Raw genomic sequence first — 24236 nt, 5'->3', positions numbered from 1 at the left:
CGCACAGCAATGAAGACCCAACACAGCCATAAATAAATAAATTTTAAAAATAAATAAATAAATAATTTTTTTAAAAAAAGAGGATCTGAACTCTGTAACATGACCTATAAGAAAGGCTCCACATCATCCAGCCCTGGCCTACCTTTCCAACATCATCTCAGATCACTCTCCACCTTACTCACCACACTCGAAGACCAATGGCCTTCTTTACTCTCCTAGAAGCACTGAATTCTTTCCCATCACGGCACCTTTATGTGTGCTATTCCCTTGGCCTAGAATCCTGAACCCCGCTTTCTTTCTTCCCATCCTTTAGGTCCCAATCAAATGTCAGAGGCGCCTTCCCCATCACCCTAACTACAGTAGCTTGCTCCTATGACTCACCACCATATCATGCTGTTCCTTTCTTTTATATCTAAAATGATATCCCATATGTGTTTGATGGTTTATTTATCTCTTCGCTGTGGTCCCTACTATGTGTAAATTTCTGTGGCAGGGATTTTTTTGCCTTGTTCATGCCATATCCCCAGCTACTAGAACAGTGCCTGGCACATCAAAAGCCATCAACCGATTGATTTTTAGCTCATTCTAGACATGTAAGAACACTCCATGTTTAAAGGAAACCCAAATAAAATATTATGCAAGCTACTTTTTTTTTTTTTTTTTTTTGGCTGTGCTGCACAGCATGCGGGATCTTAGTTCCCCAACCAGGGATCAAACCCACGCCCCCTGCAGTGGAAGCATGGAGTCTTAACCATTGGACTGCCAGGGAAGTCCCTAAGCAATCTACCTTGATAAGTCCATCTATTGCCCAATTCTTCAATATCAGGAAAGTGTTTCTGACATGTAACTAAAATCCCTTAAGCTGCAATTTAAATTTTCAGTAAAGAGAGTCACTTTTCCACCTTTTAAAAGCTGACTGATTCTCCTTCCTTTACACCTCTTGTCTTCCGTTTCACTTTTTAATCCCTTATATTAACAGCTTTCCTCTCACCTTCCAGACAGATTCTAACCAAAACTGAGTAGTGGATTTGTGCATCAAAGCATTCAGCCAGTCTAAGAACAGCAGCCAACTTCTGGCCACCATGAGGGTCAGACCTTTTCTTACGATCCTGAGAAAGAAGTCAGATGTAATCACTTTACGTATCACACCTCTGTGCTGTTTGCTCATACTCTCTGGTTAAGTTTTCTGGCCTCCACTTGAACCACGTGCCACCGTCTTCACCTGGTCTGTTTTTAAAGCCATGTATAACTAGATTTCTCAAAGCTGCTATTATCTTTTTTTCATTTTTTCTAGGAGATTTATTTTGTGTGAGAGCTCTGGGTTGATATAACAAAGTAATTAAGAGCAGGAAGCACCAAGTAAACCTGTACCCTACAGAGTATACTCTGCAGATAGATGACAACGTTTAAGGTCCTGTTTCCTATACTTTGCTGAAAGGCTTACACTATTATTTAGGGTCCGTGGCCTCGAAGGGGACCATAATCGATTCTTTCACCTAGCCACCACTACCTCTCATCAACTGCTCTTCTCTGCTCTCAATATAGATTAAAGAAACTGCACCCTTTCCCCCTGCCAAACACCCTGACTATACCACCTACTATTTCCTGTCCTCTTGACCCAAAATTTGGCAAAAAGTGAGAAAACCAAGTCTTTCCTGAGCCCATGTGTCACAATCATTGGGAAGTTGAGAATTTGCTGAATGTATCACGAGGCTTTTTAAACGATTACTAATAAACAAGTCATCCAAAATCCCTTTAAGAATTCAAGTTAGAAAGTGAAAAACAGGAAAAAAAAACCTGAACTTCCAGAAATGTCAAAATTCATTGTTTTCAAGTAACCTTAAGTAGCTTTGAGGCTCTGCCATATATTGGTATATGACATGAACATCGTAATTTGCAAACAAAAAATTTTTAAATAACTATTTAAAAACTACAATACCCTTGCCTAATTCATAGTATGAAGAAACATTAAAGTTTTACCTACCTTAGCTGGAGGAACTTTTCCAGCAGCTGTGATCTGACCAGTAAAAAAACGTCCAAAATGATTTGCTGCTAGTACAACAGCCTTGTAGCTTAAGAAAATAGAAAAATAAATGGATAAATAATTCTATAAAATTAAAGAACTTAAGTTTATATAGGAGAAATTATTAAAGAATAATAGTTAACATTTTTATAGTGACTACTATCTGTCAAAAACAGTTCTAAGTGCTGTATATATGCTTACTCCTAATCTTCACAACAATTCTATGTATAAGTATAACTATTATCTTCATTTTATAGGTGAGGAAACAGACACACAGAGGTGAAGAGACTTGACTGAGGTCTCTCAGCTAGTAAATGGCAGAGCCAGACGTCTGACCCTGGCATGTTGCCTACAGAGGCACACGCTTACCCGTGACGCTCTCTGACCTCTTTGTAATGAGCACTACAGAAGCTCAGTTGGGATAAAAAAAAATGAAGGGAAGACAAGAAAATGCTAACAATGGTTTTCTTTGGCAGCTGGGACTACAGATACTTCAAACTTTCTGTTTTACTTTATTGTTCAAATTTTCCTTGTTGACTGTGTAGTCTTTATATAATAGAGGAAAAAAATCTTTCAAATTAAAAAAATGGATTGGCTATATGCTTGTACATAATAAAATTCCAACCTCACAACAAAAAACACTTCCCTTGATCTCTAATGGTTGAAACCATGGGATTCTGAGACACAGTGACCTCAGTTCAAGTCCAAGTTCTATCACTAACTAGCTTTGTGACCTTGGGCAAATTTCTTTAGTTCTCTAATCCTTGGTTTGCTCATCTCTAAAATGGGAACAAAAAGAGTCTCTTAGTGTTGTGAGGACTAAATGAGATAATGCAGGTAAAGCCCTTATCATAAAACCTGTTACAATAAGTGCTTGGTAAATATGTTTTTAGCTAAAGAAATGCTCTATGTATCAAAAACTAGTAATTTATACCACCTTTTCTTTAATAGGATATTTTTATTACACTAATTTCATTTCCTATTACATTAATTTCATTCTATTATTTTATACTTAAAAGGCACTTCTGCACACTCTCAGTAACACACAGTCTACCTTAACACTATGATACAAAGATTAATATCATAATGCAAATATTATAATGATAAGATCCACCTGCTAGTTCACAAAAAAACCCTTTCCCTGGTCATATTTTTGTAAAATAATACTTGATACAATAATTAATGCAAAAGCATGGAACAGTTACCACTATTACTTTAAGTTAAATCATATTAGAGCAGAAAAATATTTTAATGATTACATTATTTGTTAGTTTTGAATCCAAGTGATAGAAATATTCAGAGAGCAAACATGATAAAGATTCAAAGGCCACTAGAAGGAATTAATTTTGGAATTCACGTTTTAAAAGATTCAGTTGTTATACTGGAAAAAACCAAAAACGAGACCGATTACACAGGAAATGTACAAGAAAACGCTGATAGTGGGAAAAGGTGATAAAAGTGGGCCTGTTTTTGATGAAAGCAAAAAGGCTCAGAATGAACATCAGGGAACTAGAAGGAGGGTGTCTTCACGGTAATACAGCTGTGTGTGTGAGTTAGATAATGATTTATCACACATTGTATGGGTAAGTATACTAGGTGATTCATCTCAAACTATGCCTTTTGCATATACCAGCTCAGGACGTAAGACAGTGATTCTTTAAACTGTGTCCCTGGATCCCCAAAAGTTCAAATTTCAGCCAACTCTGGGGCCATTGTGGCTGGGATGGAGAACAGAGAGAGAATGTTTCTAGACACCCTTCCATCCCTCAATTCAATGAAGACAACTCTGTTCTTATTGGATTTGTTTATACTGCTTCATATTTCATTTGCTCAAAAGATTCTGCAGCAGAAAACCACTGATCTAGAGCTACTGGTGGGGATAACCTTTCACACATGTGCATTTCACATGACAAAAATCAACAGCACCCTTAAAACTTTACGTTGTACATTTCCTATATAAAATTTTAAGTCCCATATTGCATAACTCTTCCAGAAACTAAAGAAATATGACAAAAGTTTATTTTGTCCCTTAGTATTAATTCACATCACAAGATATATCTTCAAACCAACCATTTGCCATACTACATAAGGACAACAAAATGTGTTGTTAACTTGTCCTTTTTGTTTACTGCATCTCATTTATATCAAATGTGAACAAGTTGAAACCCAAAGTGGAACCTGTGGCACATTTGATATGCTACATCTAAGACATGAAACCTAAGAAAACTTTCAGTTCATGTGTTAGCTTTAAGAGTCTATTCAGGTTAGTCTTTTTTCATGCGCCGTTTTATTCTTTAAACATTTTCATTTGTCAGTGCCTCATTCATATTAGCAAGTTGTCACTACTAATAGTTTTCATGCTTAAAATCTAATTCAACAGCCTTCTTAGATGAGCTGATTTCATAAGCATCATCTAACTTCCAGATTTTTCCCACTCTCCAGGCAGAGTCAGCAATACACTGTACTCACATAGTTATTCCTATCCCTGCCCCGTGGCAGGCATGGTTACTCAGTCAGAGCCACATTCCTCTGAGCTGATTGGGCCTTGGAATTCTTTTATACACAGTGGTCCAGGCAATCAATGGGGAATGAATTAGTGCTGGTGGGCGAATGAAGTTTACTGCCATCTTGGCCATAGTTAGCCCTCAGTTACCAATATGGGTTTTGACACCAGATGAAACTTCCTCAAGCGCACGCATTTTCCCTATTCATTAAATATTTTATAAATTTACCTATGTAAAAGCTAATTAAAATGGTAAATCTACCAATATGTATATATTAGATTGAACCATATGAAACTGCTAATATCCAACCATTTCTGACCCTATGACAACAGCGATTTATGTTGACTAAACTTATTGTGGTAATAATTTCACTATATATATATATATAGCAAATCATTGTTTACACCTTAAACTTATACAATGTTCTATGTCAGTCATACTGTAATAAAACTGAGGAAAAAAACAGTAATTTCAACCTAATACATACAAAAATATACACATATATACACACACACATGAAATACAGTGTATCCCTGTTAAAGTACAGATAAACTCCAAAGAACAAAATTTGGGACATTATGTATTCGGAAGTACTTTCTTAGCATACACTCAGAAGCCTTATAATTAGTAAACTAAAAATAAGACTTTCTACATTGCACCCTTTCCCTTTCTCATCCTTTATGACTAACAGTCTAAAAAACAGTACTAGATCTATGTGAATTTTAAATCATTTGTCCTAAATTGTTATCACTACCCTTGCTATCGACTTCAGTAAAATATGAGTTTACTATATTAAGGTTTTTGGATAATTAGAAATTACTAACACTAAGGTTTACTTACCATACAGTTTTTCATGAAAACAGATATTAAGATATTGCATTTCATTAAAAACAAAAAGTCATTTCCTTTGGTGGAAGGAAATACTACTTCCCTTCTCCCCATGAAGATTAAAAAGTAGTGTACAATAGCATGCAAAGTGAAGAGCCATTTCCCACTGATGACTGTGAAACAATACAAGTCTTCAAAATAATTTAAGTGCACTCTCAGAAGGCTGCAATCTCCAACAATCATTACAAGTAAAATCATTGTGAGAGAGAAGAGCTACAGTGAGAGTGTTTCTATAGTACCATTGTGCTTTTGTTCAGCTGGAATGGAAAAGAATCAACCTACCCAGCAATGTTGGCCATGGAGCTTAGCGCATCGTATCCCTGAGCAATTGTGACTCTTGGAACCTGGTCCATCGCCAGAACTGTAGTTTTCCTTTTGGAAAGTTTATTTAGCAAGTCTGGATTTTGGGTTGGGTAAATAAAACTAATCAGTGTTCCCGATGTTTTTAAAAGGTCAGCTTCATGAACACCTAACGTTGGGTTAAGCATAGGGGCTCGCACCTAAGAAAAAAGTCATCACCAATTAAAAATGTAAATGCCTCTATAATATTTTTAAGTAAACAAAACAATTAAAATAATATGCCATGATTGAAATAACACTCCAGAAGTAATCTCTCAGCAATAAATTTCTGACTCAATTCCTAAACAAAATAAAGCACACAAAGATCTATGCCACCTATCATCTCACTGAACCTATGACCTGGTCCTGAGTAAGGAGCACACATATCTGGAAATAGTGTTGGGACAGGTTTGATAATGACAGGTAGAGCAGTAAAAAAATATGTAGGTTCTACAACAAACCTGTTCTCCCAAAATCTATTACTCTGGTAAAATTAAGACATATTAGAATAAACAGGCAGGAAGTTTTTGTTGTGTGTTCAAAGATTCAACTCTTGTTAATTTTGGCAAGCACAAACATTTGGAGTGGTGAGAAGTTAAGAACAACATAAACTAAAATATCCATGGTAATATGTATCAATTTATGTCACCTTAAAATTCCAGAAGAATATTTATAGATGAACACAACTCAAACTAGTAGCCTTACTGAATTGGGTTTAAGCAAAAAGCTACAATATATTCTGTTAAGTATCAGTCAATGAACACACACTGCACATGCTTGAAAGTTTCAAACGTCCACTTTTTCAAGCCAACTTTTTTAAAATTCCATTTAAAAAGGTGTTTTAAAATGTGTTTCACATCCCTGTTTAAAATCAATCTGAAAGTATATGATTTCATTAGCTCCCAATTTGCAGCAATAGTGCTTTTAGGCTAGTAAGCACAGAAAAAGAAAAACAGCTCTGAGACTTAACGTTTTAAAAGGAAACAGAAACACAAACACTGGGTCAATACTGTCATTTCACAGCATTTCATCTCAATTTACCTATGAGACACCTTTATCTGTTATTCCCATTTCAGTTGTTGATCTGGTGATGCATGTGATTTTAGGTTCTGGACTTTAATTAAGACTCTCTGACAAGGTCTATTTTTCCTCAGTGAGAATCTATAATATAGATTTAATAAAAATTAGAGGACAACTTTGAATTAATTCTCCTGGCCCCTATCAAATGCTCAGCTGAGACTGTTGACATCTGAGCGAGTTAAGCCACTAGAACGTTTCCCTGAAGGTGCTTTTTGGGTCTCTAGTTCCTCAGGATATTAATAGACTTGACTCAAAAAAGAGACCCTAAGATCAAGTAGTTTATTAGTACAAGTATAAGGTTACTTAACTTTTTATATTATAGGATTTCTCAGTGCATTTAACATGCTCATACACATTGTGAATCCCTAAAAGAAACACCACAGAGCATTTCTAAAACTTATGTGCACCCTACTAATCCTTTTTTGTGTGACATCTCAAAAGGTTTTGGTCCCTATAACATACATTACAATGGATTATACTCATTTTTCTATTTTCTCTAAGCTCTTTTATTATACCAAGTTACATTACCAAGTATCAGTATACCTAAACACTTAAAAACTTAAACTGAATTACTATTTATCTCCATATCATATTGTTATTAATTTTCTATAGAAGAAAAGTTTTGTGTCTCTGCAAAAAACATGATTTAAGACCCTATCAAGTTATTCAGTGGACTGTATGTAAAAAAAACGACGCGATTGAGTTCCCCTTAGAAATTAATGTAGGAAAAAAGCGGGTCTATCCTGAAAAAGTAAGCAGTTTATTTTAACCAGATAATCATGCTTATTTAATCCATACTTCCTTACTTGCCTTGGTTACAGAAGGCTTAGGATTTCAGTTAACATTCAGATACAGTCTCTCTTTTCTCTACATGATTTTTTACTTAAGATTTTATTTGTAAAATTGCTTTTTTATTTGTAACATTGCTTTTTCCAGAATAGTCCTCCCTCTCTAGAAATAGTACCTACGTCAGTTAAATCACTATTCCTTCAAGGTATCAGAAGATCATTCTACATTCGGTCCCAGGAGGAGTTCCATGCCTCCTTTCCATTCTAGAAGCAGTTAAACACTCACCTGAGGGTATTGTGGACATATAGGAACCATGCACTGCAAATTTTCCCTAGGCAATAAGAAGGGCATTTCCACATAGCAAATGTAAAAAGGAAGATCACGTCTTCTTTTCTCATGGTTAAATATAGGTCACATTGCCTGATAAAAGTTCTACTGGAACATGAAGAATATTCACAACATGCAACCATTTCTTTGAGAAAAAAAGCATCATTTGAAAGTATGGAAAACTATAAGCATAGAAGAGGTAATTTAATCTTTCTACAAGAAGATTTAGAAAAGTCAGCAAGCCACAAATGGAAGGGGGAAAGGAATAATTACTTTGACCACCAAATCAGAAGCCAGCACTTCCTTCGCCCCTTGGATCTGGGCACCTGCTGCTCTGTAGTGATCATCTGAGAACTTGGAAGCTTCGCCAGCACCCGACTCCACAACAATATTAAAACCCTGCTTGACCAAGGCCTGAACGCCAGCAGGAGACAATGCCACTCGCTTCTCATTTTGGAAAATCTCTCTGGGGACCCCAATAGTCAGTTGCTTATATGGAATTCCTACAACAAAGACAAAAAAAAAAAAAATTTGGTAAATAACACCACCAAAAGTCAGTGTTTTAATAATACCGTTCAGAAAACAGAAATGGGCAGTCTGTTCAAAATATACTGCACATACAGGTTGCTGTTCAAAATGATGTTCCTGATTCATACTCATAATTTTTAGACTTTTTTTGATAAGATGACTGGAAATTTTTATATCCACTCTCCTGAAAATCCTAAATATTTTATTTAATCAAATGGCTCTCTTCAAGGCCTATAACTAGCTTAGTTTATTCTTAGGGAAAAATACGTTGAAAGGCCACTCAACAGGCTAACCCCACTCATCTAACTAACCCTCTCAGGTTTATGGTCTCCTGGTCTTTACCTTTAAGGAAGACAGAAGTAATTAACTATTTTGAAAAACAATCCTACACTAGACACTTTGATGGCCTGCCACACCCAAAGTCCTTTTCTTGACAACTTGGCCAAGATTTCATAGATTGGTCATAGATTTCCAAGTGTTGTATCTTAAGACCTTCCATTCTTGACCACAACTGATTAGACCAGGGGTGGGCAGCTGGGTCAGAGATAACAGTCTACAGGCCAGACCTAAGGAAAACCAGCAGCCCATGAGATGACTTACACAGGAACTCTGCCTGAGGACACTCCATGTTGGCCAATGACTATCCAACCCAATCAGGTTCTCTCAAAGGGAGTTTGGATGCAAGACCCACCGAAAAGGACAAAGAGAGTAGAATGGTGCAGCAGCTATTCATAAACACAGCCATGAGATAATCAAAGGGAGGTCAGCAGCCACAACAGTAGAAACATCAGTAGTGGACATGCAGAGGAGTCATGGCTATGAAATCCAGAATAACATCCCACTTTTCCAAGAAGTAGATGAAGGGTCTCCTGGGCTCCCATACTTCCCAAGAATCCATAAAATAAAAATAAACCCTCATCACAAAATACAACATGATGTGATTGTGTTGCCTGCAACACAAAAGAACCTGTATAACACAGAGTTAAATTATTTATATATGGTTCAGACCAGACTTAGCTAAAGTAGACTAGTTTCTTCTGTTGTTTTACTCAATATATGGACAAAACAGATATTTTTTTTTAATGAAGAGCGTCTGCTTCTATATAAGTTTTACTAAAGTTCAGAAAACCCACTCTAGCAATCTAAACTCTGAATATATATAATAAAAAGATAAATCAAATTATCTCTACAGAGTAATTTATTGAGACCTTAGAGAGACTAAATCAACCTAAAATAGCTGCATTTGGACATACAGTCTTAGATCCCACACTGTTTAAGCAGTAATAATTGACAGTAGGCCAAAGGCAAACATATGCTGAATCTTGCTCTCTACTTAAAAGAAGAGGGAGGAAAATAACTGAAAGCTGGCAAATATCTTGAATTAATGTGCAAAATTAAATCACATAAACTAATCTGGAGTTCACTTATCTGACAACCTCAAATTATCTAGGTCCTACCAAAGACAAATGAAGTTGTATCAAAAGGATTTAGGATCCAACCTCAAAGGGCTTCCGCTGGCCAAATATGAGCCAATTTGAGCATCAAAAAGATAATTAATTGCAATGCAGTAAAACACATCTAAAGATGTTAAAATCCATGAGTTCAGGATAATAATAAATATTTCAAAACTCAAAAAGTAAATATTTTCTGGGCTTCCCTGGTGGCACAGCGGTTGAGAGTCCGCCTGCCAATGCAGGGGACACGGGTTCGTGCCCCAGTCCGGGAGGATCCCACATGCTGCGGAGTGGCTGGACCCGTGAGCCATGGCCGCTGAGCCTGCGCGTCCGGAGCCTGTGCTCCACAATGGGAGAGGCCACAGCAGTGAGAGGCCCGCATACCGCAAAAAAATAAATAAATAAAAAAGTATTTTCTAAAAGCTTCATTGGTCAACTCTGGAGAAAGTAAGGTGTGATAGGCAGAATCATGGTCTCCCAAATATATCCATGTCCTAATCCTCAGAATCCAATACATGGCAAAGGAGAATTAAGGTAGCAGATGGAATTAAGCTTGTTAATCAGATGACCTTGAAACAGGGAGAATATCCTGGATTATTTGGGTGGGCCCAATGTAATCACATGGGTCCTTAAATGTGGAAGAAGGGAGCAGAAGAGTCAGAGTCAAAGAATAATTTGAAGATGCTATCCTGCTGGACTGGAAGGCAGAGGCAGAGGCCATGAGCCAAGGAGTGCAGGCAGTCCCCAGAGGCTGGAAAAGGCAAGGGCACAGATTCTCCCCTAGAGCCTCTGGAAGTGAGAACCATCTCAGAGTTTGGCCTCCATAAGTGTAAAATAATAAATTTGTGTTATATGAAGTCAGTAAGTTTGTGATCATCTATTACAGCAGAAGTAGAAAATGTATACATAAGAAAACCAGCTGATTAGCAAAACTAGTAAATAATGGAAAATAATCAAACATCTACCCACCCTTCCAGTACAATCTCAGAGTGACTAAATACAGTTGGCCCTCTGTATCCACGGATTCAACCAACCACAGATCAAAAATATTAAAAAGAAAAAAGATTCCAGAAAGTTCTGAAAAGCAAAACTTGATTGTATTAGGCATTATGAGTAACCTAAGATGATTTAAAGTGTACAGGAGGATGTGTGTAGGTTATGTGCAAATACTACACCATTTTATATAAGGGACTTGAGCATCCGCAGATTTTGGTACCCACGGGAAGTCCTGGAACCAATTCCCCATGGATACCAAGGGATGACGTAATACAGGGAAAGATTTTTTAATAGAAAAATTCTAACTAATAAATGAAGATAAAATGATGGAATATCACCGTTTTAAAGCCCCTGATAAAATCACGGATTTACTCAATGATCATCAAATGACTGCTACAGCGTTTGAGTGAAAAACTGATGAGAACTTCACAATAGATGGATCACACTGACAGCATCTAAACTCACTGATGAATCTTCTTGATGTGCTGCAACAGATAGTACACAGCATCACCTATGAAGTACACTTGCCAAAAAAAGCAAACCTGGGTCTGATCAAGCCTCTAGCTCTAGCTAAATGTTACAGAAAATACAAGGGACAGAGAAACTGGTTAAATAATACCAAGGGAATTCAATAAGCTAAACCTAGATAGAATGTGAGAAATTCTACAGAACAACTAAATTCTTCAACAAATAAATTAAAAAGAAAACAGAGGAGAGGAACATACAGACCAAAAGAGACCTAAGAGACAAGCAAGCAAATACAACACAGGGACCCTGTTTGGATCACCATTTGAACAAAGCAACTGTTAAAAAAAAAGAAAAGAAAAGAAAAAATTGAGAAAATATGAATACTGACTGAAATTACCTTTCATGCTTTTCAATGTGGTAATGAAAGTGTGGTTATATTAAGGAATAAATAGAGGTAAAAAATAATTATCTAGGAAACAGTCAAGAACCAGAAGTTAAACAAACAAAAAAAGTCTCATGCATAGTTGATATAGAGATCTTGAAGTCCGAGCTTTCACTCACAAGGACAATTCCCATGTGCTTAATGTAGTTATTGGCTTTTACTTTATACACAATTTTATCACACTGGATAATCTGGCTTTTCAGAACACTTTAAAAAAATCTGAAGATAAGGCTGAGGGTTCTCAGAGGCAGGTACCCTGCCAATAGTGACTTGTCATGAGAGAACAAGAAAAGAGCTGTGAAGTCTACAAAAGGCAGACATAAGAACTCAAAAAAACCTTGGGGCTTCCCTGGTGGCGCAGTGGTTGAGAGTCCGCCTACCAATGCAGGGGACACGGGTTCGTGCCCCGGTCTGGGAAGATCCCACATGCCGTGGAGCGGCTGGGCCCGTGAGCCATGGCCACTGAGCCTGCATGTCCAGAGCCTGTGCTCCGCAACAGGAGAGGCCACAGGGGTGAGAGGCCTGCGTACCGCAAAAAAAAAAAAGAACTCAAAAGACCTAGCAGTTTAGGCGTCCTTAATGTACAAATAGTCCTACAAACAAAAAGGGAATTATTCTAGTTGGCAAAGACTTCTGGTTTCTCTCAAATAACCACGCTGTTCCTCCCCTAAAAATAACAGAATGCTATTTTTATTTGAGTATGTTGCCATGTAGAATAAAAAAACAAAATGGCCAAGTCTCCCTTAGAGCTACATATTGCCACCTGTCTGAGTTCTGGCCAATGAGGTGTAGACAGAGTGCTAGGAGGGTCTCTGGGCAAGATGCCTAAAGCGATCTGACTCAGCTTAGAAGGTTCCCCTTTGACACTCTTCTCCTTCTGGCTTGCACCCCAGAACACAAGCAAGTGGGGGTCCTAGCAAGGAAGGCCTTGGAGGCCACTAGAAGACTTCAGCTCTTCCTCTGTGTGACCTAGGAAGCTAGTTGCAAATTTTGAATAGAAGAGTGACATGATCTTTCGTTTTAAAAAGATTATTCTCATTGTCATGTACAGAACAGACTGTTGTCGGGGACAGAAGTAGAAAGCAGAGACCACTTAGAAGACTAATGCAACAATCCAGGTGACAGATGACAGTGGCTTGGACCAGGATGATAACAGTGGTGATGGTGAAAAGAGGAGAGATTCTGGATAAAAGGTAGAGCTGACCTATACCTACTACGCGGATCTGGAATGTCTCCAAGGTTTCTGACCTGAGCAACTGAGATGAAGTTGCCATTTACTAAGTCAAGAAACATTAATGCAGATCAATTAATACAACTAGTTCCTAATTCCTGAGCATAGCTGAGCCATATACGTACAATTCCCCAACACCGACCAGGAAAGAGGAAGAGCTGCTAGGAGATGGATACTATGAGCAATAGTTTCCTGGGTACAACTCAACTGATTTGACATTTTTTTTTCTATTATATTTTCTTTTCTGTTAGCACTGACAGTCAGGAACTTCCATGCATGGAAAATATAAGAAAGCACTCATTTCGTTTTTTACTCAAAATGATCACTGTCAAACACAGGGCTGTAAAACTGCATGCCTTATTTTATCTATCATCAGGAGATCTATTGGCTCCTATGACATGAAGTGAGACTTTACCTGGTTTTACAGGGGCTTTACACCACAGCGCCTGATGAGTATGAAATGTTCGTAAAAAATCCTTCTTCCTAGGCAGAACCTTACAGGACCCCAAATTGCTAAGGAAAGGGCAGGAACAGCCAGTCGCCACTGTTTTCAGTAGGTTCGCCATGTTCACAGGAGCTCCCAACTTTCTGAATCCCCAATTTCCTTGAAGGTAAATCACTAAAGGAAAGAAAACGAAACATTTCTGTGCTGAGAAAGACACACTTTGCCTTTTGTACATCAAAAACATTAAAAACAAAAAAGAAGCTAATTCAAAGAGGTTGGAAAATAACAGTTAAATGTGGGCATCTACAATGAATTTATTTGCCAAGTCCTTTACTTATAGAAGATGCTTCAAAAGTTTGTCTCTAACTCAGGTATTTAAAACTTGGAATCCGTTTTCCCACTTAAATTGTAGTTATAAACTCACTATTGAATTCCAAGCCTAGGTCACATAAGTCTAATTGATCCTTCATGTAGCTGGAAAGTTTTTAAAAAATGCTATAAAGTCCAGTCACGTCTTACATGAAAGTTACTGTCTAAGTCAGCTTGTCCAGCAAAAACTGCATAAAGTCAAAATTACCAGTAATTTCCCTTAGATTGTCTAAAATACTGTACAATACAGTAGTACTTGTTTAGCCACCACGCTATACAGAAAACACCCACATACTTTTCAGTGCATCAGGATATTCATCCTGTGAGATACCCCCCAAACCCAGACTGACTGAGTGAATGATAGATTCACGTTTGTTAGGTGTACATCGCAAGAAAATTAAACATGCATGGAATATGACTCCAATTTTAAAAAAGAAAGAAAAATTCCATGGTTAACCTTATCACATAGGTTTGTGCTTGCAGATGTGGGCATAACTAGGAATTCTCTCAGTGGTTCCCACAAGCGGCCAGTTTTTGCCAGCTCTAACTGAGCTAGGTGAAGTGTCATCGACCTTTGCTGTTTCTGAGGCTTCAGTGGCTACCTCCACCACCCTCCGTGGCAGATCCCCAGGGGTACATAGAAGGCACTCCCACCATCCCCCTGACTCCCAATGCTCTCTTTCCTTCAAAAATGGGAAGAAGTAGAGGACCTGGAACTCCATCAATCAACCTCAGCTAACTCCACTAACTATGCCTTTAGGCTCTGCCCCATCATGCGGTCCCTCCTGGGGTCCAGCACCCAAACCCAGCAGACTCCATAAACATACTTCCAGCCTCCAGAGGAAGAAGGGTCTAACTCATTTTTTATGTCATAACTACTGCCACAACTCCCGGAAGCAACTTCCTACAAACACCAGAAAGCAACAATGGGAACAGAAGTGCGCGATCCAGGTAGGGCTTATTCTTAAGATGTCCTTTAATTCAACAAACATGTACTGAGGGCTGAGTCTCAGAGGCACGGCCGTCAGGAGCATCTGTAGAATTAAACTGGAATAGGTCACAGACTTGGAGATAAGAAAAGTCAACAAGTAATAACACGGCAAGCAGAGTAACACAAATCCAAAGTTCCAGGCATCAAAGGAGATCATGTCCTCCTACAAGGCTAAGAAAAGGAAGGCAAAGGCATTTGAGAAGGAGAGAATACTATGAAAAAAGCTAAGGAAGAGGGAGCATGCAAGATGTGTTCAGGCATGCAATCAAAAATGTGAATAATTCTTTGCATTCAAATAGAAGGTTTTATATTTTCACAGCATTTCCATATATGTCATTTCATCGCAGTCCTAAAGCATTCCTGAGTCAATAAATACCTTCCTCATTCATTCACAGGTCACTTCTACTGTTATTCATGGCTGGGAATGGAGAGCAAATAAGTTCAGAATTGAGCCACCCATTGGAAACATTCACTGAATCTATGCCAAGAACTGAGGGAGATACAAATATATATAAAATATAATTCTTGGAATTTGGAACCAAGATGGTGGAGTAGAAGGACGTGCTCTCACTCCCTCTTGCGAGAACACCAGAATCACAACTAGCTCCTGGACAATCATCAACAGGAAGACATAGGACCTCACCAAAAAAGATACCCCACATCCAAAGACAAAGGAGAAGCCACAATGAGACGGTAGGAGGGGTGCAATCACAGTAAAATCAAATCCCATAACTGCTAGGTGGGTGACTCACAGACTGGAGAACACTTAACACCTCAGAAGTCCACCCACTGGAGTGAAGGTTCTGAGCCCCACGTCAGGCTGCCCAATCTGAGGGTCCGGCAATGGGAGGAGGAATTCCTAGAGAATCAGACTTTGAAGGCCAGCGGGATTTGACTGCAGGACTTCGACGGAACAGCGGGTAACAAAGACTCCACTCTTGGAGGGCACACACAAAGTAGTGTGTGCATAGGGACCCAGGGGAAGGAGCAGTGACCCCATGGGAGACTGAACCAGACCTACCTGCTAGTATTGGAGGGTCTCCTGCAGAGGCGGGGTGGTGGCTGTGGCTCACCGTGGTAACAAGGACACCGGCAACAGAAGTTCTGGGAAGTACTCCTTGGCATGAGCCCTCCCAGCGTCCGCCATTACCCCACAAAAGAGCCAGGGATGCAAGGCTTCTTCAATATATGCAAATCAATCAATGTGATACACCATATTAACAAATTGAAGAGTAAAAACCATATGATCATCTCAATAGATAGAGAAAAAGCCTTTGACAAAATTCAGCATGCATTTATGATAAAAACTCTCCAGAAAGTGGGCATAGAGGGAACCTACCTCAACATAATAAAGGCCATATACGACAAACCCACAGCAAACACCATTCTCAATGGTGAAAAACTGAAAGCATTTCCTCTAAGATCAGAAACGAGACAAGGATGTCCACTCTCGCCACTATTATTCAACATAGTTTTGGAAGTCCCTGCCACGGCAATCAGAGAAGAAAAAGAAATAAAAGGAATCCAAATTGGAAAAGAAGAAGTAAAACTGTCACTGTTTGCAGATGACATGATACTATACATAGGGAATCCTAAAGATGTTAACAGAAAACTACTAGAGCTAATCAATGAATTTGGTAAAGTTGCAGGATACAAAATTAATGCACAGAAATCTCTGGCATTCCTATACACTAACAATGAAAGATCATAAAGAGAAATTAAGGAAACAATCCCATTCACCATTGTAACAAAAAGAATAAAATACCTAGGAATAAATCTACCTAAGGAGACAAAAGACTTGTATGCAGAGAACTATAAGACACTGATGAAAGAAATTAAAGATGATACCAACAGATGGAGAGATATACCATGTTCTTGGATTGAAAGAATCAATATTATGAAAATGACTATACTACCCAAAGCAATCTACAGATTCAATGCAATCCCTATCCAATTACCAATGGCATTTTTTACAGAACTAGAACAAAAAACTTAAAATTTGTATGGAGGCACAAAAGACCCGGAATAGCCAAAGCAGTCTTGAGGGAAAAAAACAGAGCTGGAGGAATCAGACTCCCTGACTTCAGACTATACTACAAAGCTACAGTAATGAAGACAATACGGTACTAGCACAAAAACAGAAACATATATCAATGGAACAAGATAGAAAGCCCAGAGATAAACACACACACCTATGGTAAACTAATCTATGACAAAGGAGGAAATGGAGAAAAGACAGTCTCTTCAATAAGTGGTGCTGGGAAAACTGGACAGCTACGTGTAAAAGAATGAAATTAGAACACTCCCTAACACCATACAGAAAAATAAACTCAAAATGGATTAGAGACCTAAATGTAAGACTGGACACTATAAAACTCTTAGAGGAAAACATAGGAAGAACACTCTTTGACATAAATCACAGCATGATCTTTTTTGATCCACCTCCTAGAGTAATGGAAATAAAAACAAAAATTAACAAATGGGACCTAATGAAACTTAAAAGCTTTTGCACAGCAAAGGAAACCATAAACAAGATGAAAAGACAACCCTCAGAATGGGAGAAAATATTTGCAAACGAATCAACGGACAAAGGATTAATCTACAAAATATATAAACAACTCATGCAGCTCAATATTAAAAAACAAACAATCCAATCCAAAAATGGGCAGAAGACCTAAATAGACATTTCTCCAAATGGCCAAGAAGCACATGAAAAGCTGCTCAACATCACTAATTAGAGAAATGCAAATCAAAACTACAATGAGGTATTACCTCACACCAGTTAGAATGGGCATCATCAGAAAATCTACAAACAACAAATGCTGGAGAGGGTGTGGAGAAAAGGGAACCCTCTTGCACTGTTGGTGGGAATGTAAATTGATACAGCCACTATGGAGAACTGTATGTAGGTCCCTTAAAAAACTAAAAATAGAATTACCATATGACCCAGCAATCCGCTACTGTGCATATACCCAGAGAAAACCATAATTCAAAAAGACACATGCACTCCAATGTTCATTGCAGCACTATTTACAATAGCCAGGTCACAGAAGCAACCTAAATGCCCATCAACAGATGAATGGATAAAGAAGATGTGGTATATATATACAATGGAATATTACTCAGCCATAAAAAGGAACGAAATTGGGTCATTCGTTGAGACATGGATGGATCTAGAGTCTGTCATACGGTGAAGTAAGTCAGAAAGAGAAAAACAAATATCGTATAGTAACACATATATGTGGAACCTAGAAAAATGGTACAGATGAACTGGTTTGCAGGGCAGAAATTGAGACACAGATGTAGAGAACAAACGTATGGACACCAAGCGGGGTAAGCGGCAGGGGGGTGGGGGTGGTGGTGTGATGAATTGGGAGATTGGGATTGACATGTATACACTGATGTGTATAAAATTGATGACTAATAAGGACCTGCTGTATAAAAAAAATTAAATTTAATTTAAAAATAAAAATATAATTCTGGTCTTGAGGGTGATTTTGAACTACCATTACCAAGGACCTAGTCCTATCCCAACTTCCCCACTTACCCTAGTTTCTCTTCTTGGATCATCCCAGGTCCCCAACAACCACCATTCTCCCTGGTCAGGCTTAGCCAGACCTCATCAGCAAAAGAACAAAGCTGCCTAGAATACAGGCCGGGTATAGTCTAAGCCTGCCACTCACTCGCTGTTTGACCTGAATCTCTCAGCACCTCAGTCTGCTCATCTACAAAAGGAGCACAGGAAGGCTCCTTTGTAGGACCCCATTAGGCTCTAGAGGTTTTATGATTAGATGAGATTTTGCAATGCTTTAAAGCTGAAGTCCTATTTCATGGCCTGGAGCCTGGAAAATTAGCCCTGACTGCTTGTAAATGTCACTAAGCCTAAATAAAATAAAAATGACCCTGAAAGATATTCAGAGAATATTTGAACCATGCTATCACAGCCTAGGACTTGTTAACATCAAAGATAGTACAGTTGACCCTTGAACAACGGGGGTCTGAACTGCATGGGTCCACTCCTAGGCGGCTATTTTTCAATAGTAAATATTAACATTACTACAATATACACAGTCCGTGGTTGTCTGAATCCTCGGATGGGGAGCAACTGCAGATAGAGGGCCCTTATTCAAAAGCCAACTGTATTCCATCTTAACTGTCACATTTTCCCCTATCTTCGCTTTAAAGCTCTTTGCTGTTTTATTATCCATGTCTTCTATGACTTTCAAGCAATGGAGAAAAACTTTACAACTCAAAATTGAAAAAAAAACTGTTTTTTTTAGTATGGCATTCATACAGCCGTTTAATGTAAGTTATTTTGGTAAATATCTCCCCTAATAGATTAAAATCCTTGGAGGCAAGCACCTGAGAGAGGATAGCATTGAGGCTAAGAGGGTGAACTCCTGGTTGGAAGGCCCCACTCTGCAACGCATTAGCTGTGTCACCCTGGCAAGTCACTTCTTTGTGTCTGATTTCACCACCTTTAAAATGGGTTAAATAATAATGGCACCTATCATATAGGGTTATTGTGAGGATTAAAAGGACACAGTATCTTCATTGCTATCAGTGTTCAGTTTATTACCTCTGGCCCAGTGCCTTGCACAAAATAGAGGAAATCAACAAGTATTGTTTGAGTGAATGAATAACTAGGGCTAGGTAACCTGAAGCCTGGGGATCTATGAACACATTCTCCAAGGAGCTTCAGGAAATTTCCTTTAAAAATTAAATGCTGGGCTTCCCTGGTGGCGCAGTGGTTGAGAGTCCGCCTGCCGATGCAGGGGACACGGGTTCGTGCCCCGGTCTGGGAAGATCCCACATGCTGCGGAGCGGCTGGGCCCGTGAGCCATGGCCGCTGAGCCTGCGCGTCCGGGGCCTGTGCTCCGCAACAGGAGAGGCCACAACAGCGAGAGGCCCGCATACCACAAAAAAAAAAAAAAAAAATTAAATGCTATGTAGTTTTGTGGAAAAGTGATTCCATCAGCAAAGCTAAGCAGCCTGAGCACACTTGCTAATAAGAAAGCAATCCTAAACTGTCCATTCAATTAAAAACAAAAAGCCAAAGTTTGCAAGTAAAAGGGTGCCCTGGAGAAGAGAGAAATATTTTAAATTAAAGCACACAAGCCTCACCGTTCCTAACAAAGACTGTCCTACAAGACTCCTTACAGATTCCTTAAGGACTTCCCTGCACCAGAGGGCGAATAAAGGACGCCTGCAACTTTAATAAACAAGTTACACTTCTAAAACGAGACATACCAACCAAGGACACAATACCCTACAAAAGCTTAGACTGGCAGGCAGCGTGACTTCGCCCAAAGCCACGGGTTCAACTCCTCCCTCTGCAACTAAACTGCCACCCTGCTGGCATCTGCCCGGGACCGCTATTTATAACCTTCCCCGGAAGCCGATTGGCCGAGGCGGCGTAATAGTCATTCCCCCTCCGGAGTTCGAATCAGCTCTGCCCCCTCCGCTGTCTCTCCCTCATTGCCAACCCCGGCCCCACTCTTGGCCCAATAGAGGCATGCCCCGACCACCACCAGCCCGCCTCCGACATACACTCACAACTTTCGACACCAACTGTGTCTCCAGCCAGTCACCCACCCCAAATTCCCTCCGGGTTCAAGCACAATTTCGGAGCGTCCAGGTGCCACCTCTCTGGGTGCACCCCGTACCAAGAGTCCTCTATGACCTCCTTCCCTTCTTCCATCCTGTAACCTGAAACAACCCCGTACAACTCCCGCCGCCCCACACAGCTCCAAAATCTGCACCTGCACAGCTGACACCTCGTTCCCTGCCCTTAGCGAAGACGCAGTTTTCGAATCCACCATCCCCCACTTGCTTCCACGTCGCCCCCGCTCGTGACAAGAAAGGGGGCCCTCGAGGCACGGTTCTCCTTCCCGGCCCAAGGCTCCCGAGGGTCCACCACGTGCAGGGGTCACTGCCGACCCCGCCCCCTTCGGCTCCTTGACAGATCTCCTTCTCCGCGGGCGCCGGGATCTTCTGGACCAGCCCCGCGCCCCTTCCCCAGCTGCGCCCCAGGAGCGCGCCCGGGCTGCCCGCGCCTTGACGCTCACCTTGGCAGGGAGGCCGGGCGGCCGCGGGTTGCGAGGGGACGCCGCGCTGGCAGACCTGGGCTCCAGCCGCGCGGCGCGGCGCCTCCAACCCGGAAGAACAGCCCCAAGCCGGTGGTGGCTGAGGCCACGTGACGACGGCACAGCCCCCACCCCGGCCCAGCGCCCTCTCCTCGCTGGGCCCTTCTTCCCGCCCGGCCGCCTCCACCAGCCCGCCCGCCCGCCAGCCCTCTCTCCGAATGAAAAAACGACCTCACGAAATGCCCCTTAGCGCACAAAGGCCAGTTACCCCAAGGAACCCTTCCCTCTCCTTGGTGGCAGCCAAAAACCTCTTTGTCCCGGGCTCGACCTGTGGCCTGTCCGCCCCCCCCCCCACCGCGTTTTCCCTCGGCCCGTCCTTGTCAATCAAACCTGGAGCCCAACGCAGGCGCTGAAGTTTCCAGGGCTACATTGGTCCTCTCCTGGAGAGCCAGTTACAAAGTGTGATCGCCTCTCCAGTGTCCCACCATAACAAATGAAATAACAGAACTCCACTTTTGGTACCTGACTTTCCTCTAGCTGTCTAGGAAAAATCAGAACTTCTAAAACAGAAGACCAAAAGGCAAGTGGGAGGAGGCCAGGAGGTGGTGAAGGGCGGGAATGGGGGCGTTGTTTTTCCATTCCGGACGGAGGGTGGAGTTAAATTCCTCTGAAAAGAAGTCAGGGCCCCAAAATTAACACACATCTGCTGACTGGTCTTCCTAGGCACGCCCACAGAAAGTCGTGTGCTTCTGTTCGTATTAATATCCAGGGGCTGGAGAGCGCCCTTGGTGGACGTTAAGTGTCCTGACCAGGCCTAGGCTGATTTCGGCAAAACAACTAAAGGACGCTGAAACCTAATGACTTGTGTTACTTAGTCTGCAGGTGTCTTCTGATTAAAAATGGGAATAATAAGGTAGAGAGTATAAATTGGTTCACTTACCCAAAGCTGAATCATCATCACGAAGTGTCAGTATGGTCACTGCATTTTTACTTTAATTGAAATATCTAAGATGAGTTAAAAATTATGAATCTCAAAGGCATGAGGCAAACAGATATTCCATATCCTTAAAAAGAAATAAACTACAGGGAAACTCTTATTTTGAGAACTTTTCTTGTCTTTAACCAGCACAAAAGGTCATACAACTTGAGGACTTCCACTGTATCCAGACGAGGTAAAAACACTGTTCCTGTCCTGGAAGAATTCACAGACAGGAAAGGACACAGCTTCATGTTTTAAAATAATAATGAACTGTGATAAGTGCAACCCTAGAAACAATTGCAAGATACTGCATGTACAGTAAGGCAGGAGTAGTTGATAAGGATTAAAACTAAGCTCCTTTCACAATATACGTAAGTCACATCATTATGGTGTATGCCTTAAACGTATGCATTGCTGTGTGTCAACTATATCTCAAACTGGGGGAAAAACTAAGGTAGGTTTAAAACACGTGTTGGAGGGTGGAGCAGGGGTTTGCTTCTTTTCTCTCCCAAGGCTTAAACAGTGGTTCCCAGCTGGGGACAATTTTATCCCACAGTGTCAGGAGACATTTTGGTCATCACAGCTGGAAAGGGGAGGCATCTAATGGGTAGAGGCCAGGGATGCTGCTAAACACCCTATATGACACAGGATAGCCCCTTACAACAAAAAATTGTCTGGCCCCAAACTTCAACAGTGCTAAGACTGAGAAACCCTGGCTTAAATAAATGCTCAATGGCTTATTTAATTTGTGATTATATGACTGGAGAGCAAATCCAAAGATGATATATCGTTTTTCACTTTTTCTGTTAAATAGTAAGTATATGGTAATTTTATTTTTTTCATAAATTATTTTATTTATTTTTGGCTGCATTGGGTCTTTGTTGCTGCGCACAGGTTTTCTCTAGTTGCGGCGAGCGGGGGCTACTCTTCGTTGCGGTGCGTGGGCTTCTCATTGCAGTGGCTTCTCTAGTTGCGGAGCACGGGCTCTAGGCACGCGGGCTTCAGTAGTTGTGGCTCGCGGGCTCAGTTGCTCCGCGACATGGAGGATCTCCCAGGACCAGGGGTCAAACCCATGTGCCCTGTATTGGCAGGCAGATTCTTAACCACTGTACCACCAGGAAAGCCCAGTATATGGTAATTTTAAAAATTCATTCTGCTCATTTGTCCAACATAATTTGAGTGCATTGCTCCAGATGAAAACATTTGTCATTTGGAGGATTCTGTTTTAGGCTTTAAGCTCCTACATAATAATTACAATATAGTCATAGGAATTACCACAGAAAATAGGAATATTTCCAAAAGTTTAAGTTAGTTGCTTCTGAATCTTAGACGCTGTCTTGTATAAAATTTTTGCAAAGATTTTGTATCCCCTATTAGGTGGTGAGGACTTTGTCCATTTTCATATCTGCTCCTTCCTCCTTGGCCTTCTCAGCCTTCAGCCCTACTTAGAACAGTACTTCTCACATATATGCAAGTTTTCATTACAGATTGTTCTGTGATTGGACATTTTAATTTAAAATATATTTTTAAATCAAGATACACATCAAAACTTAAACCCTCTAAAATTTAGGAGACTTTGTACACACAAATGCTTAAAGATATTATTTAATATTTAGTCCTAATCTATCCAAAGCAAAAAAGATTTAAATCTTTAGAAGAGTGTAACACACCATTAGAGTCAGCTTTGAAGCCTCAAACCACAGAGGTGCCCAATAGCCAAAAATCAAAATGTAGGCTAAGCCTGAGAAAATGTGTGATCAGAAACCGAACTCTAAAGATAACATGTTACCAAAACCCTGCATCTAGTTAAAACCAGGCCAGAGAACAGGTCAATTTAATGTGTTTTCATTGTGGTTATTACTTTAAACAGTTATCAGCAGTTTGTTTTTTCAAACTTCCCTTTTATAAGTACTTATAAAAAGTAAACAACTCCAATGAGGTAATATGCTTAGACTCTGGGGATTTTTAATTATAGAGACACTTGACAGGTTTTGAAGCAAACATCACTAACCTCAGTCTCAGCCCTCTTCTCTCAGGCAGACCAATCAAAAGTGTGTTTGATTGTAGGAAGCAAATATTAACTGACTGAATGGACTTACACTAATCAACATTAATTGGAAGAGGATAGAGGAGAACTGACAATAAGCAGCCAGCACAAAGTTAAATAATTGGCAATTTAAGTTAAGTAAAACAAGTTTGCATTTAGAACTGTAAGCATGTAAAACACCAGCTCTAAGCACACCTTTGTTCTCTCCATGTAGTAAGTGCCAGTGATAAAAATCTATGGTTTTTTTAAT

General features: G+C 40.1%; 1 protein-coding gene across 8 annotated transcripts in view; it reads right to left on the bottom strand.

Moving 5' to 3' along the window:
- NNT (nicotinamide nucleotide transhydrogenase) overlaps nt 1-21579 on the bottom strand; it is a 93819-nt gene extending 72240 nt beyond the window's left edge. The window contains exons 1-5 of one of the 8 annotated variants that reach the window (XM_022597912.2): nt 21483-21579; nt 13485-13688; nt 8224-8453; nt 5698-5915; nt 1985-2072 (exon numbers count right to left, since the gene is read on the bottom strand). In XM_022597912.2, coding sequence (XP_022453620.2) covers nt 1985-2072; nt 5698-5915; nt 8224-8453; nt 13485-13635 — 687 coding nt within the window. In that variant the 5' untranslated portion in view covers nt 13636-13688; nt 21483-21579. The other 7 variants (XM_022597894.3, XM_022597903.3, XM_089908837.1 and 4 more) reach the window with 7 other exon arrangements.
- Between the last annotated feature and the right edge of the window lie 2657 nt (nt 21580-24236).

This window comes from Delphinapterus leucas, chromosome 3, assembly GCF_059928025.1.
Source record: "Delphinapterus leucas isolate spDelLeu-1000000601 "Yukka" chromosome 3, BTC_Dleu_Yukka2, whole genome shotgun sequence".
NCBI classification, from domain to species: Eukaryota; Metazoa; Chordata; class Mammalia; order Artiodactyla; family Monodontidae; genus Delphinapterus; species Delphinapterus leucas.
The sequence above is the reverse complement of the archived record's forward strand: the minus strand, read 5'-3'. Positions and strand labels throughout refer to the sequence as shown.